Source organism: Pyrenophora tritici-repentis, chromosome 3 (genome assembly GCF_003171515.1).
Source record: "Pyrenophora tritici-repentis strain M4 chromosome 3, whole genome shotgun sequence".
Taxonomy (NCBI): domain Eukaryota; kingdom Fungi; phylum Ascomycota; class Dothideomycetes; order Pleosporales; family Pleosporaceae; genus Pyrenophora; species Pyrenophora tritici-repentis.
The window spans coordinates 1,537,841-1,553,296 of NC_089392.1; the positions used below are offsets into that span (position 1 = coordinate 1,537,841).

The 15,456-nt window shown below is 53.5% G+C and overlaps 9 protein-coding genes across 9 annotated transcripts; 3 read left to right on the forward strand and 6 right to left on the reverse strand.

Moving 5' to 3' along the window:
• Nucleotides 1–187: 187 nt before the first annotated feature.
• Nucleotides 188–1,282, reverse strand: PtrM4_079510 (class II aldolase-adducin domain containing protein; the record flags this gene model as incomplete). The annotated part of the gene is made up of 3 exons (XM_001940840.2): nt 188–457; nt 528–997; nt 1,090–1,282. 3 exons carry the CDS (start codon nt 1,280–1,282, stop codon nt 188–190), a joined length of 933 nt encoding a protein of 310 aa, XP_001940875.1.
• A 782-nt stretch (nt 1,283–2,064) lies between these two features.
• On the reverse strand, nt 2,065–5,010 carry PtrM4_079520 (Pectate-lyase-3 multi-domain protein; the record flags this gene model as incomplete). The annotated part of the gene is made up of 2 exons (XM_001940841.2): nt 2,065–4,467; nt 4,762–5,010. The coding sequence occupies 2 exons, from the start codon at nt 5,008–5,010 to the stop codon at nt 2,065–2,067; spliced, it is 2,652 nt and encodes an 883-aa protein (XP_001940876.2).
• A 1,095-nt stretch (nt 5,011–6,105) lies between these two features.
• On the reverse strand, nt 6,106–6,652 carry PtrM4_079530 (uncharacterized protein; the record flags this gene model as incomplete). The annotated part of the gene is made up of 4 exons (XM_066106385.1): nt 6,106–6,246; nt 6,300–6,362; nt 6,407–6,421; nt 6,485–6,652. 4 exons carry the CDS (start codon nt 6,650–6,652, stop codon nt 6,106–6,108), a joined length of 387 nt encoding a protein of 128 aa, XP_065963323.1.
• Nucleotides 6,653–6,946: 294 nt separating this feature from the next.
• On the reverse strand, nt 6,947–7,786 carry PtrM4_079540 (uncharacterized protein; the record flags this gene model as incomplete). Its single annotated transcript, XM_066106386.1, has 2 exons — nt 6,947–7,348; nt 7,478–7,786. The coding sequence occupies 2 exons, from the start codon at nt 7,784–7,786 to the stop codon at nt 6,947–6,949; spliced, it is 711 nt and encodes a 236-aa protein (XP_065963324.1).
• A 243-nt stretch (nt 7,787–8,029) lies between these two features.
• On the reverse strand, nt 8,030–8,167 carry PtrM4_079550 (uncharacterized protein; the record flags this gene model as incomplete). Its single annotated transcript, XM_066106387.1, has 1 exon — nt 8,030–8,167. The coding sequence occupies one exon, from the start codon at nt 8,165–8,167 to the stop codon at nt 8,030–8,032; it is 138 nt and encodes a 45-aa protein (XP_065963325.1).
• A 976-nt stretch (nt 8,168–9,143) lies between these two features.
• PtrM4_079560 (uncharacterized protein) lies at nt 9,144–11,795 on the forward strand (the record flags this gene model as incomplete). Its single annotated transcript, XM_001940843.1, has 2 exons — nt 9,144–9,668; nt 9,726–11,795. 2 exons carry the CDS (start codon nt 9,144–9,146, stop codon nt 11,793–11,795), a joined length of 2,595 nt encoding a protein of 864 aa, XP_001940878.1.
• Nucleotides 11,796–12,179: 384 nt separating this feature from the next.
• On the forward strand, nt 12,180–12,597 carry PtrM4_079570 (uncharacterized protein; the record flags this gene model as incomplete). Its single annotated transcript, XM_066106388.1, has 2 exons — nt 12,180–12,283; nt 12,426–12,597. The coding sequence occupies 2 exons, from the start codon at nt 12,180–12,182 to the stop codon at nt 12,595–12,597; spliced, it is 276 nt and encodes a 91-aa protein (XP_065963326.1).
• Nucleotides 12,598–12,654: 57 nt separating this feature from the next.
• PtrM4_079580 (tricarboxylate carrier family protein) lies at nt 12,655–13,501 on the forward strand (the record flags this gene model as incomplete). Its single annotated transcript, XM_001940844.2, has 3 exons — nt 12,655–12,717; nt 12,768–13,299; nt 13,353–13,501. 3 exons carry the CDS (start codon nt 12,655–12,657, stop codon nt 13,499–13,501), a joined length of 744 nt encoding a protein of 247 aa, XP_001940879.2.
• A 1,294-nt stretch (nt 13,502–14,795) lies between these two features.
• Nucleotides 14,796–15,212, reverse strand: PtrM4_079590 (uncharacterized protein; the record flags this gene model as incomplete). The annotated part of the gene is made up of 1 exon (XM_066106389.1): nt 14,796–15,212. One exon carries the CDS (start codon nt 15,210–15,212, stop codon nt 14,796–14,798), a length of 417 nt encoding a protein of 138 aa, XP_065963327.1.
• Between the last annotated feature and the right edge of the window lie 244 nt (nt 15,213–15,456).

Consider the following 15,456-nt stretch of genomic DNA (forward strand, 5'->3'; position numbering starts at 1 on the left):
AAGACTTCTGGAAGAAATAATAAACATCCCAAGATTAAATTGAGATTTCAAACTATCAGAGTCACAAAACTCACAGCAACTGTATCGCTACACCTTCTCACATCCCTTCATAAGTACAGAAATATATGAATAAAACCTCTATTCTCATCTCTAAATCCGAAGTCTATAATCCTCCCTTCAAATCCAATCAATACCCCGGCCAAATAACCTCATCGCAATCCGGGTGCTTAAACGCGCCATTACTCATCTCATACTCGTACTCCAGATCCGGCTGGAATTCCCAGTACAAACTCTCAGGATCACTCGACATCTTGAAGGTATACTCTGCCGCCTCGTCATCCACCAGCACCTTTGGAATGCCGTTTGCAGCCGCCGCCTCAACCCTAAGCTGCACGTCGCAAGAGCGCTCCATGAGGACGTACAAGAAGGCTGCTTCATCGACTGTTCCTCCCACCGTCTACATATACGAGTCAGCCGAATCCACAAAACTGGGGTATCTTTGGAAGAAAGGAGGGAGAAGATCTTACCAGCAACCCATGATTCCTCAACACCATGCCCTTCCCCTTTGGCCCCAACGCCTTCGCCAACCTCTTCCCCTCTTCCTCCGTAAAAACCACTCCCCCAAAATCCTCATACACCGCCTGTGCCTCGCCATACAAATAACACACATCCTGATTAATCATTTCGAGGGGTTTCGCAAACGCACTCCACGCTTTGCCTGCCCGGCCGTGGCAGTGGCACGCGGCATTCACATCCGGACGCGCCTTGTGGATAGCGGAGTGGATTAGAAAACCTGCAGCGTTGGCGGGCCGGGCTTGGGAACCGCCGACGACGGCGCCCGAGTAGTCGACGAGGACCATGTCGGAGGCTTTTAGGAGGCCGAAGTGCTTGCCCAGGGGGTTTGTCCAGAATGTGTGCGGGTGCTCTGGGTCGCGAACAGAGATGTGGCCCGACATTCCTTCCGTTAGGTTGTTGCGGGCGAAGATGCGGAAGGCGCCTGGAAGGGGCGTTAATGTTTTTTCTATGTTTTTGTTTTGTTCTTCTTGCTCGTGGGGGGAAGTCGAAGTGAGGGTGTTTTGATGGACGTACCGGCCATGTGAGACAGAATCCATGCTCGGTGCTTGTCGTACGAGGAAAAGAGTGGGATTCCAGGAAGACAGACACCCTGCGAGATGGCTTGCAGAGGTGTCAATTCCTTAACTACATCGTCTTTGGATTTGGAGTTGAGTTGCTTTGATTGTGGGGTTGCCGTTGGTTCGGCTTGGACAGCGGAGGGTGCCATGGTGGTAGAGAATATGATACTAGGTAGCTGTGGGTGAGTAAGTGAATGGAATGAGAAACGATTGTTCAAAGATGTTGGATGGAAGCCTTGTTGTGCTTTCTTGGACTATATATACCCCACATGACAATCCAGCGTCTCGGGAAAAGATACCTTATCATCCCAGTCGCATAACGTATGAGCCGGTTATCGCTCGCTGTGATGTGGCGGTGCGAATACTGACCGGGCCGGTGCTTCGCTGTAGCAGGGTGATGTGAGATGTGGCGGTGCGTGGCCGCGGGGTAGCGCCTAGATGCTCCCCAGGGTCGCGCCGGGCCGGTAAAAGCAGAGAGCTCTTCAACAACGAGAGCCGCATTGACCAAAACACCATCCTTTTGATCGCATCGTGGTTTTCTGTCTCGAACGTCATCTCAAACATCGCAGCTTGTATCACACTGTCGACCTCAGCATCAACCGTTACAGACATCACAGAAGCAAGGTATGAAAGGTGTTTTGACAACTCGTGTGAAATTCAGTTCTTGTATCTACGTGGTACAACAAATAAGCAAAACAAACAAAAGGATCCAGTCCCAAAACTCCTCATCCTACTCATGCCCAGGGTATAGTTATGCTCGTTATGGTTTGCGCTACTGAACGAGTGTGACTTCCGCCTCGCATGGGCAAGGCAGGAAGAAAAGACAAAAAAGGGTATATATGCTGTAAAAAGGCCCCATCGGAATGAGGGAAAGAAGCAAAAAGCATTTCATAGCAGAAGGCTCATCAAGAGATGAATGCGCGTGTCAGATTTACCCCTGCGCGAATATGGCAAGGGTAGCGCAGAAGTTGGAACGGTTGTCTGCGTCCTTGGCTACAGCCTGGCCACCCATGGTGATCATGTTGACAGAGGCCTTGGTCGACAGACCAAACCAGTTGACGTTGGTCGAGTTGGCAACCTCGTTCATGTCCTGCTGGCAGTTCTGGCCGACAACGCAGTCCTGGTCGTAGTTTTGGAAGAACGAGTAGGTACCGGCGCCGTAGCTCCAGATGTTGTCACTGCCATCGGTAACACGAACAGCCCAAGCAGCCTTGGCCTGGCTCATGTCTGGGTCGAAGAACTTGTCATTCTTGGTGAAAGGAACGGCAGCAGTCGGGTTAGGCTGGTAGTAGGGAGTCTCAGTCTGGATGGCACCGTAAAAGATGTCCTTTGCGCCAGAGAACTGGTACTGCACCATCTGGGAGTGCTCAGAGGCGGTACCGTAAAGCCAAACTGGTCCCTGCGATTCAACAAGCATACCGCGACCGTTGTAGATGTCGATCTGAGAGTGGTCTTCCTGATCAAGCTCATGGTCGGCAGTCCAGAGCCAAACGTTCTCGAAGTAGCCGTTGGAGCTCTTGGTGATGTGGAGCTGCATAAAGGAGCCAATGCACTCTGGGTTGGGGGTGTGAGTAGCGTTAGGGTTCTTCTTGCAGTTGGACGACTGGAGCTTGGTGCCTGCATAACCACCAACACGGAAGTGGACGTCCCAAAGACCAGCTCCACCGTTCTCAGCAGCAATGTTCCACTCCATCAAGATACCACCGGGGGCAGGACCTTGAGTACCAATGATGAGATCAGATGCCTCGAAGGAGCCCTTGTCACCGCTCTTTGCGCCGATCTGGAAACCAGGCTTGGGGTTGTTCATGTCCGAGAAAAACTCGCCTGTGATGAAGAAGGTGCTGTAGATCTCACCGACCATCTTGACGTTCTTTTCAGCAGGAATGGTGACAGTCTTGGTGATGAGGTAGGCACCGTGATCGACGTGAAGAACTTCGTCCTCCTGAAGGCCATCAATGGCAGCCTGGATAGCAGCGGTGTCGTCGGTCGCACCATCACCCTTTGCACCCTTCGACTTGAGACTGACGAACTTGGACACAGGGAAGGTCTCATACTGGGGCTTGCTGCGCTCGTACCAGCCGTTCAAGCCCTGGAGACTTTGAGGCTTGGTGGGTGCGTTGTTGACATCGCCTTGAACACGGTTTTGAGCGTTTCCAGCGGAAACAGCGTTACCTTGGGCCCAGGAGGCGATCTTGCGACCACCTTCGAGGATGGTGTTACCGGTAGCGCCAACGATAGCCTTCGGGGAACCACTGAAATCAACATTGTCCAGAATGAGTGTGCCACCGGTGGTGGGGATGCTGTTCTCGGTGAAAGAGGAGTTGATTCCAATGGGCGTGTTGGTGAACTTGCTGTCGAGCAAGAGAACGGATCCGACGGTCTGGTTCTGAGGGCTGTTTGCCATGTCAAGGCCGACTTGGCAGTCGTTGATGAAGATGCTCTTGTAGGTGAACAACCAGTTCCAGTTCTGGAAGATGGCCGTGCCGCAGTTATTGAACGTCATGTTGCGGATGGTAAATTGCTGGGAGCCCATGAAAGCGCCAATGGCACCACCGTTGAAGATCAAATCAGACATGAAGCCACCGGAGCCGTTATCCTGGAAGATGCCCTTCTGGTCCTTACCAGCCTCGCCCTTGGCCATCTCGAAAACAATGTTCTGGAGACTGGTAGCTTGAGATACCTGCCAGTGGATACCGGCAGCAGCCTTGGTAGCCGAGATGTCGATGACGAAGTTGCGGACTTGGCGGTAGAAGTTGTTCTGGTTGGTGTACCAGTTGGCACCGTTGCCACCGGGGATGTAGGGGTCAGCATCGATCAAGCCCATACCCTCGAATGCTGCAGTAGCCTTGAGAACAGGCATGTTCAATGGGTCTCCGACAAACTGAGTGTAGTAGTACTGGATGATAGGCTTGCTGATGATGTACGTGCCGGCCGGAAAGTAGATGAGAGCAGGGGTCGTAGTCGTTGAGTCACAGCCCTCGCCACAACGATCACCGTCAGCAATGATCTTGTTGATGACATCGGTGTCATCTGTGACGCCGTCACCCTTGGCTCCGAGATCTTTGACGTTGCGGAAGACCTTGTAGGATGCTGGGTTGGGGTTGAATGGGGCCTGACCCTGGCGCTGGATGGACTCCATCCAGAAGCCAGAGGTACCAGCGGCGGGTGCCGGGGCAGGTGCAGCAGGTGCTTGCGCAACTGGCACGGCAAATGATGGCGTTGCGGTGAGGAGGACGCGCAGCGTCAGAAGAAGCGCTCCAGCGCTAAAGGCAACCATGATGAGGGTGCGTTTGTTGAAGTTGTGAGAAAAAACAGAAGATAATGATCGAAAAGACTGAGGTTTCTTCGTCAGTTGACCTGCAAAAGACGATCTGAAAGCGAAGTGGTGGTGGAAAGTTTGCAGGAATGCGAGTGGATTGTTAAAGAGTTGCCTAGCAACAATTGTGAAGAAGGTAGGAATGTGGTAGTGAGTCAAAAGCTCGTTAACAATAGAAATGAATGACAGTGAACAATAAGAATTGAAGCAACACAATGAGTGTCGGAAGCTGACAGAAGCCTGCGTGAAGGGCAACAGAAGAGGGAGGCGCGGGGCTGTATAAGTAGACAGAGTATTCCGGAAGGTACTTACAATAGCTTCGTCGGGCCAATCAATCGTCTGTAAACGCCTTGTTTCACGATTGGAATAGCCGGGGGTGGGTCTCCGATGTGCTGTGCTCGACGTATCCTTCCCACCCGTGAATGAACGTCTTATACCTTCTTCCACGTCGTCGTCGTCGTGATACAGAAACTCTTTTGCCTCTCCAGCCCGATTCCACGCCCCCCATTCTTCACCTGAATGTCCCGCCTCCTCATGGCCGTCTTCACGGCCGGTGGCCATGTTCGCAAGCCGCATTCCACGCCCGCAGGAGGTGCCAAGGGGTGGTTGTTAGAATGTGACGCCTGTCTCCCTCGCGTGCAGCCCAAAATTGCCAGAGTATCCACTTGCAGGATCCACCAGAGTTTCCCGTAGTATCCCTTTCTCCGCGTGAAACAAGCGGGTGTCGTAGGCCAGTGAGTGGTGGAGGATGTTCTGAGGTTGCGAGGCGAGCGTTTGTTCCTGGATGGGAAACAGGGGTATGGTTGGTAGCGCCACAACCGACAGCCGGAAGTGAGACGGCTTTGAAACGCCAGAGCATCTACAGGTCCACCGTGGCCGAACTCACGCATAACGCATCTGCCGGCGCTTCAGCGCCACGCTTGGAAACGTCGCAATTCGACGCGACGGCCCGGGAGGAGATCGTGCGTGGCATCGCTGCGAATCACCGGTCCACTTGCGCGAAGCGCCATGCAAGCCATGAGTGCTGGGCGACGATGCACCGACGATGCACTCGACCACGACATCGCCATGCCTCGGCATAGCACATGCCCTATGGAACTTTGCCTCCACAAATAGCTCATAGTAGTTTCTAAACAATTGCATAACACCCAGACGAGATGAAGGTGGGGGGCCACATGGCGTGGTCGACAAAAAAAAAGGCACATGCTGCAAACCTCAGTCAAGGCCGGCTGGGCCTCGTCGCAGCCGCCGCGTGCTACATGTCCTTATGCAGGTACACCTTACCAAGAGATGCAGTGGTCTGTCAGTCGTCGTATGGGTGTTCGTGTCTAACGGTGGTCGTGTTTCGCGCCATCGCCCGGCAACTGCTGTGTCTTTCCTTCATTTTACTCACGGTGCCGCTGTGGGGCGTGGACATGTTTTCCATGAAACAGTCCGTAGATCCCTGATGCTTAACAGGACCTCTATCGCTATCTTAGACGAATAGCCTTGCGTACGTCGAGACCTGCTGTTCTGGGCCTTGTGGCCCAAAAAGGAAAAAGGCACTGTAATAGATTGTACTTGTCAACCGCTATTCACCCGCCCACGAATAACTTCAACGAACATCCATACTCATTTGCCTCTCCCTGCACTCAAGTCAATCTACGCCTTCATCATTTACCACAAGTCTTTTGCATCGCCCACTTGAGCAGCAGCGCCGTGTTTCGCCTTGCCGCCACTGGCTTCCTCGTTCAACATGCTGCTGATAATGGTGGCAAGTCGCTCAATACCCTCGGCCAGCATTTCTTCTTCTTCCCACTAATCACATGTTAATCATACATACGCAGTCTACTGTATCTTGGACAACGTACCGCAAAGCACACCCTGACGTCGTTGTTGAAGCACGTGCCCGTGTATTTGGTGTCGCCGGGAACCTGGGTCTATCAGCTATGAGTCCACGGCGGAAATGCACACCCACTTCAAACATTTCGCCCTATGAAAGCGTCATGATTAGCTGAATGCATGATGTGAATCAGGGACTGGTCGCGGCTTGTACCTGTGCAACGGCCAAATTCGCATCCTCCTTTGCGCGCTGTGCGACAGCTGCACCCTCCAGCGGTGAAGGTAATGTAAGCCAGATGAAGTATCCACCGACAACCTTCCGATCTGACTGCGGGATGCGAACACCCAGTGGGATCAGGTATTTGCTAATCGCTTCGACCATTATACGGTACCGACGACCGTAAGCAGGCTGAAGCGTGTCGTATACATGGCGCTGGAGTTCTCCTGTCTCCAAGGTCTCGGCCACACAGCACGCCGTCAGCTGACTGGGCGACCCGCCCGAACGACTGGATCCTCTGGAAAACGTTAGCCGTCACTACCACATCCGATGAGACAGCGTTGTCAGTGATCTACCCAGGTCTCTCGTACCTATGACATTTTCATAGATCAAGCAAGGTTGATGACGCATGCCACTGAATGGAGTGTACCTGAGACGAAAAGGTCCAGAAGACTACACTTACGTCTGTGAAACAGCATATGCCATTTTCGGTGTACCCTCGCACCATCCTGTTCGTAAGCCTGGTGCAAAGATCTTGGAGAAAGAGCCATTGGAAACGGAATTGCCGAAACCATCTGCGCCATGTCTTTCGGCGCCGCCGTCAAGGTACCTATCGATGTCGACGATCCGGGGCAGACTGGCTTCTTCAATGGAAAGTACACTAGGGCTGAGACTTGATGGCCATTGCAGGAAGTCGTAAACGTCGTCCGTAATGATAAGAGCGTCATATTCCCTTGCCAACAGTACTAATTCTTCTCTCCTCTTCAAGCTCATCGTCTTGGAGCTAGGGTTCGAGAAAGCAGGCACGGCATATATTACATGTTTGTAGATCTTGTTCCAAGGCCGCGTAGGTTTAAATTGCTGGCCATCCAGTCAACAGCGCTCGGCAATACGCCTGCAATAAACAGTAGTCGAATTATATGTGATTGCGATCGGCTTCACCACCAAAAGCATGGTAGACATCTTCAATACATTAGAGACGCCACTCACAGGTTCGTTGTTGTTTGCAGTTTTTGCTTCATCTTCGCTTATCTTAATTTGGCGTCTCAGGTAGTCCATGTCAATACCTTGGTCATCCTCAGGAACTGCGCGGAGTTTCTTGTGAAATCCAGCATCTTCAAAGATGCGGAAAGCAAGCATGTAGGCCGGCGCAACTATCCACACGTTCCTCGTGTACAAAGGGTCCGTGAAGTCTTGGAGTAAGCACGCCAGGTTTTGCGAGGCGCCACCGGTAATGCAGATTCGCTCTTCGGATACTGGATCGGCGGGTTGGTAGAAGTTGCTTAGCCACTGCGCCATGTTTTTACGTAGCCGTGGGTCTCCAGCATCTGGCCCGTAGCACAATGCGGGATAGGCAACTGGCCTCTGCTGGAGAACATTATGTGCTGCTTTGTCTAGCAATGGGATGGGAAGCAACGCCAAGTTGGGCCATCTGCTGTCGTTAGCCAATACTCGGGGTCGCAATGAGCGTGATTGGGCCGCGTCATTTCCCAAAAGGGTATGCAAAGTGGTGCATAATTGCATCGACGGCGGTACTCGCGACTAAGTAATAAGTGGATTGACAACGTGCCCTCTGAGGAGATTGATGAGCTTCTTGGAGCTGGTTGCGGAACCAACAACATCCGGGAGGGCGAACGTCTTGAGGATTTGGTTTGCAATGGACTCGCCGCCGCCGCCCATATTGGGAAATTGTTTTGGAAGCTGATGAGGCCGTATTCAGCAACAAGAGGCGAGACGGCGTTTGATCGCGCTACGTACCGACGTGGCTGGTGCGTAAGGGCGGGGCGCAGCGCTGCGTTGTCTCTGGACGACGAGCAATGCTGTACTTGGAGGTAGTTACAGGCCACAGTATTATGTCAGATAGGAGGTGCAGTCAGTGTCTGAGTCTTGGAAGAAAAGAGGCATCAAAGATGCTGCGGTCGGGTGGCCACAGGCGCGAGGCCCCTTTCAGACACACAAGATATGGGTAACGTTTACGTCATCTGAAAGCTGCCGACGCCTTTCGATAGTTGGCCTTTCGTACTTTTGGTGCCTTTCTTTTGCACTTGCTGACAAGAAACACACAGATGAGTAGCGACAGGCCATATGCAGCATTCGACGCTTACAGGCAAGTTGCTTTTGACAGACTTCGAAACGGTGGTATCAAGGCCGACAATGCGGCTGCGCAAGGGTCTGGTTCCGAGTATCATGGTGGGCCTTGCCTGCACCACGCGGCGCAGGGCCTGAACCAAGGCTTGGGAAGGGTCCTTTGCCTGACAGGTTCCTGTTTGGGGGGGCTGACGGATCCAATCTGCTAATAACACGCCCAGAAGCTGTTGTCTGAGACCAATGACAGGCACCAAGTCGCCATGGACAGACCCACGTTGTGGCCACCCGACCTGGTCCTCGTGCACTAGCATGGTTACGACAGTGCCGGATCTGCGACATCTCAAATATAGATTACCTAGTTCTTTTCCACTAAGCTTTTCAGTCTCGTACCTTTATATACTACAGTGAACGGCCCGGCGCCCTGCATCAGTGACTGTCTGTTGTCTGCCTCTATTGCTCCTTGTTCGGATCGGACCGCATGTAACCAAGCGTATAGCCTTTTGCCATTCCTGACTATTCTTCCACCGACACGCGGCCCACGTCGAGCACTGAGCCGGACCGTTGCATCATGTTAGGAGACAAGAAGAAGTCGAGCCGCCGGCTGTCGAGTCTATTCTCAAGCGGATCGTCCGAGTCGTCTACGTCGACTTCCACCAAGCTGAGCCCAGCGCCCTCATCGGAATCTAGCAGCCGCCTTACAAAAGTGCGCAACCGCCTTTCGTCGGCAACACACCTCGCACCTGAACAATCGCCGCCATCGGCACCAAAGTCTCCCCATCGCCTCTCCGTCTCCAACCCCATCGCCCCGCCAGTCGTACCTGCCGACCTTGAGCCCCTCGAACCGCCGCCACCGCTCGACGTCCCTTCCCGCGCATCTTCGCCCTCTGGTAGCCGACCAGGAAGTCCAGCTGTCGATTCTACAGGAAAGTTGAAGAAGCTGCGCAGAAAGAGTGGTTTGTTTGGGAGCGGGCCAGTCATTAGTGCTGATGGCCTCGCAGGCGCGAATCAGGCGGGTGCGGGTCAGCCCGCCTGGATCGTCGGGCACAAAGGCAAGGTGCCATATGATCTGACGCTGTTGCTGAACGGCGAAAAGGTGCGTTGCTGTCGTGGGTCGGGGGGTGAAATAGCGGGTGTGCTGACAACGTGACAGGTGCCAGAACTATGGGACGACGCAGGAGACACTTTCGTCTACCTCTTTCCACGCACCTCCAACAAAGGCGCCTCTTTCCGCATCGACTCCACCGTCTATGCAGCCTCGCAGCTGCTTACGCGACTCGTTCATGGCAGTCTCTACAGCGACACTGTTGCGCCGTCGATACCTCCGCTCGACCTGGAAGAGCGACCATCGCGGCGCGTGTCCGGGGAGCCATTTACCCAGCAATCGCGCACCGCGTCGCCTGACCAGAGCCAATTGGGCAGTTCCGACAGCTCCAAAGGATCTAGAGCCTTGAGCGATGCTGTGGAGGACGACTATACCGAGAAGCACATGTACATGCCCATTGCTCTGAGCTCAGACTCTGCCGTCACCCCGCATGAGGCGAAACTCAACGCAAACGACACCGACACACTCGTTACCTACCGTAACTTCTTCGCTTTCCTCATCGGCCAATCGCTAGTCGCAACCGAGCGTCATTCGGACATCTTTGACATATTCCTGCGAATAGGCGACATCTTGTCGCACTATGCCTTCTCCAACGTGGACGGCTCAACCTTTGGCGAGGTCGCCGCTTCAAGCTTCGACTGCTATGTTGATGAGCTGGCCCTGGCAGATGTCAGACAGAGCCATGAGAAGACCATTGAAGCCATTGTACTCGGCGAAAAGATGCGTTCTATGGCGCTCTACACGGAGGGATTTGTTCACGCTGCTGGAAAATACGACAGCATCAAGGAACTCGACTCCCCCAAGTTTGGCATGATCACACCCAAGACTGCAACCCGACTGGCTCGTGCTGCCATGGATCTGGACAACCGAGAAGCCATTATCAATGGGAAACTCAAGGACTTTGAGTTCCCGCATATCTTTTCCGGCATCATGAACAGCGCTACGACCAGCGAGGGCAAGATGATAAGCTTCAAGAAGTGGAGGGCCGCTTTCGGAACCTTCAGAACCTTTGTGCTCGATTATTACAGACACAAATACGGCTCATGGCTACCAAAGGCCAAGTCGAAGAAGAACAACCTCACTACGAGTGGTCTCAACCGACTAGTCTTGTTGGAGATTTACCGAGACATGTCTAGTCTGTACGACCTCCTGGTGGACAGGACGAATCTGACGAACCGCACGGCCGACGGTTTTATAGCCGAAGACGAAGGCACGGATATCGAGGCCATTGTCGCGCGTGCGCTCCGCAAAGTTTTGAGTGAGTATGACCGCAGCACTCCACCGGTGCAGCCACCAATACCCTTCGACTTACCGCTGTATCCAATCTCGCAAAACGCAAAAACAGGAGATGCAAAGAAGGACGCAAAGGCACGTGGGAAGAAGCTACACAAAGAGGACGTCGCCAAACTGCTGAAACAATCGCACAACGAAGACGCTGATACTCAAACACCCTTCTTGCAAGCCTTCCGCCAATTTGAGTTCAAGCAAGCCTCAGGCTCCAACATGGACGACATGTGGGATCTGCGATCCGGGCAATGGCTGTTCCTCTATGCCGTCATACAGTCACTGCCCATGTTGGTGGTAGACGCACCCGGCGTCCGATTTACCGAGGGCGTAGAGTATTTCCTGTGTGAGGTGCCACGCAGTGGTGTGCCATGGGCACGGGAGGACACAACACGGTCTCGAACATGGTTCGGTGTCGCAGGAGGTGCGCAAGTCGTCAGCTTACCTACTGACATCGTCGAGCACGGCGTGGAAGGCGTTTTCCGAAGATCTCACTGCTGGAAAATGGCACAGCAATGGGCAGCGAACGACACTCTCCTCAACGCTGCGATGCAGGAGCTAAATGCGAGTGCTTCGCCGTTACCCCCTCCTCCTGGACTGCTAGATCCTTCAGCGGCTTCGATTCGTGGACGATCACAGAGCCCCGACCGGCGTCGCGAAAGCGTCATGAACTTGGGCCTCGAGGCATTGCCGTTGCCTCCTGGCGTTGCCCCGCCCATTGGTGGCTCGCCGCTACTTAGGCCCGCATCGAGCAGCGACCCCAACAAGACATTCGATGCCATATTAGGGACCTCTCCAGGCTCAAGCCCGAAGCCAAAGAAGAAGAAGAAATGAGCTACAGACGACGAGAGATGAGTGCATTGTCATTTGGATTGTTACACAAAAGCGCTTGATTTCTAATATTTGGCATATACCTGGTGAAACTAGATGAGTCGGGATTCGTATTTTCAAGCATTGTTGTATTTACGCGTAGAACTTGTATGTTCATGTTGCCAACGAGCTATGATGTCGACGTCAGCTCTACTTAGATAAGAATGGCACCTAATTGTATCACCACGCTTAGGGCTAGCTCCCGCATCTATCCATGGATCAGTACTGCCGATATCGCCGCGCCTATTTACCCACACGCGCGCATATCTTCGTAATCGCAAGCACTTGTGCGCTTGGGTGGCTTTTATTGCTTCGCTCGCCGCTTTCTTCTTGTTGTATCTCGTCAACATGACTTCCTCGCTGCCGGGCAACCGCGATCTGCCAGTGTCCCAGTTCGACTTGAGCACATACTGGGGTCGCGTGCAGCACTCAGCCAACATATCAGATCCGAGGTGAGACATTGCGCGAGAGGTGGACTGCCTTTGCAAGATCTGGGGTGGTGAGTACCACGACCTTGGGCTTATACGGCGTTTTATTGTGTCATAAACATGGAGCTTCAGTGCATACAGGTAGCAAATGCTGACTATGTGACAGAACGCTTCTCACCTCCTCCGCTGGTCTCGAAAATGCGAAAAAACTTGTTACGGCATACAAGACGGGGAAGATGCCAGAGATGACACCAGAGCTGTGGAATGCGAAGAAGATAATCGACTCCACCATACACCCAGGTACTGCAATCGGTGCTTTCGGCGCAATCACACGTTGAGCGGACGTCGCTGACAGGATCAAAGACACGGGACAGCCGGTCTTTCTGCCTTTCCGCATGTCATGCTTCGTTCTCACGAACCTGGTCGTCACGGCTGGCATGCTGACACCAGGTCTCAGTGTAAGTAACGCAGCAACAGCCCGCGTGGACAAGATACTGAATGGGGGCAGACGGCAGGAACGCTCGCATGGCAAGTCACGAACCAGTCGGTCAACGTTGGTATCAACTTCTCCAACGCGAACAAGTCGATTCCGCTCTCTACCTCGACCATTGTCCAGTCGTACCTCCTCGCAGTAAGCGCGTCCTGCGGTGTCGCGCTCGGCCTCAATGCGCTCGTGCCCCGCTTGAAGAGCTTGTCTCCCAACGCAAAGCTTATTGCTGGACGTCTAGTGCCATTTGCAGCCGTCGCTACAGCAGGTGCACTCAATGTGTTCCTGATGCGCGGGGAGGAGATTAGGCAAGGGATTGACGTCTACCCGGCGCTGTCAGAGATTGAGAGGTACAAAGTTGAAACAGGTGATCTCGAGATCAAGCCTCTGGGCAAGAGCAAGAAAGCAGCCACGCTTGCAGTGGGAGAGACGGCGCTCAGTCGTGTCCTGAACGCGACACCGATCATGGTGCTGCCACCTCTCCTCCTTGTCAGGCTACAGAAGACAGAGTGGCTTAAGCAGAGGCCTAGGATGGTGACCCCGGTCAACTTGGGTGAGTCGATGTGGGGTGCAATATGACAGCATTAATAGCTAACGCGCAGCCAGGACTCATCTTCACAACTTCCATCTTCGCACTGCCGCTTGCGCTTGCTGCCTTCCCACAGCGACAGGCTGTCAGTGCGAAGACTCTGGAGCCGGAGTTTCACGATCGCGGTGGCAAGGATGGCTTAGTCGAGTTTAACCGTGGGATATGAGCGACGGGAACCAGTGTGCAGAAAGCTTCTGTGCTCTGTCTTCCCGCAGACTCTCGTGGCAGGCTCTATGCGTGGCAATTTGGACACATGTGTCGCACGACCAAATATTGAGCACAGCTGCAATGCCGGGGCTTGTTGTCGCCACGGGGGCTGGTTTGCGGCGAAGACGTGCTTCCTGATGATATGATTGGCTAGAATGCTCAAAGCATCACGAGAGCCGCACCAGGCGGGCGTTCTTGGAAACGAGGATGAGAACAGGTGTTATAATTTCCAAAAACTCTCTAGGCAGAAGCAATTTAATAATTAAATGCGACAGCTGATTTATCTGTGACGTGGGTTGGCGATCGGGGGTCAAAGTGGCCTTTTGACAAAGACCAGGTGTCAAATAACTTCTGGACAGGGTAGCTTAAGAACTACATGTACCAGTGCATCTCTCCCATTCTACACCGACCGACATTACCCCGTCGCATTTCTCTGGGATAGATTCCCATCCCTTCTATTCTATTCTGCCGCTTGTCCCTGTGACCTATACCTATATATTGTGCTTTGCCCCCGCAAAGCTCGCACATCCCACCTCGAGCGTCCCACGTCCGCAGTTGACGACAGATTGCACACGTTTCCTTCACACAATATGGCGCCACCAGGACGCCGGAGAGGCCAACTCTCCCCTGCCACCATTCTCCTCGGTCTTGTCTTCCTGTTCTCGTCAACGGCCTCAGCTGCCTCAGCCGTCATCGGAGTCGACCTTGGCACTGAATACATCAAGGCTGCACTCGTGAAGCCGGGCATCCCTCTTGAGATCGTCCTCACCAAAGATTCAAAACGGAAGGAGACGTCAGCCGTTGCCTTCAAGCCTGCAAAGAGTGGGCCACTCCCGCCGGGCTCTTATCCCGAACGCTTCTACGGCAGCGATGCGATTGCGCTCCAAGCACGATTCCCCGGCGATGTATACCCCAACTTGAAGCACCTTCTTGGTGTATCAAGCGAAAGCGAAATCGTCGGCACATACAAGGAGAGATACCCTGCGCTTGAAGTCACAGGCACACAAGACCGCAACACCGTCAGCTTCCAGAGCGGGGTATTCTCAAAGGACAAGTCTTACACGGTTGAAGAGCTACTGGCAATGGAGCTGAAGAATGTCAGGGAGAACGCAAAGGCGCTGGCAGGCAAGGCCTACGACATCCAGGACGTCGTTTTCACTGTCCCAGCATTCTACACCGTGGAAGAGAGGCGCGCGCTTCAGGTTGCGGCACGATTGGCGGGCCTCAAGGTTCTCAGTGTGGTATCTGACGGTCTAGCTGTTGGTCTCAACTACGCTACTGGCAGGACTTTCCCAGACGTTACAAAAGACGGCAAGCCGGAGATCAACCTCGTATTCGACATGGGCGCGGGATCTACGTCTGCCAGTGTTGTCAAGTTCCAGGGCCGTACTGTCAAGGATGTTGGCAAACGCAACAAGACTGTCCAGGAGGTCCAGGTCATGGGTACTGGGTGGGACAGGACTCTTGGAGGCGATGCGCTGAACTCGCTCATCGTCGATGATATGGTCTCCACCTTCACCGAGCTTCCGGCCGCAAAGAGCGCTTCGCTCACTGCTGACAAGGTCAAGACTCATGGACGAACCGCTGCGAAGCTCTTCAAGGAAGCTGAGAGGGTTCGTCAGATGCTCAGCGCTAACAAGGAGACAAATTCCTTTTTCGAGAGCTTCCATGAGGATATTGACTTCCGCTACAAGTTTTCTCGCACAAAGTTTGAGGAGCTTACCGCTGCCTATGCTGCCCGTGTTGACGGTCCAATTAACCGAGCTCTTGAGGCCGCTGGTCTTACCATTGCCGACATTGATTCCGTTATCGTCCACGGTGGTGCAAGTCGTACACCCTTCGTTCAAGCTCGTCTTGAGGCAGTTGCAGGCAAGAACAAGATCAGGGCGAACGTCAACGCCGATGAGGCCGCCG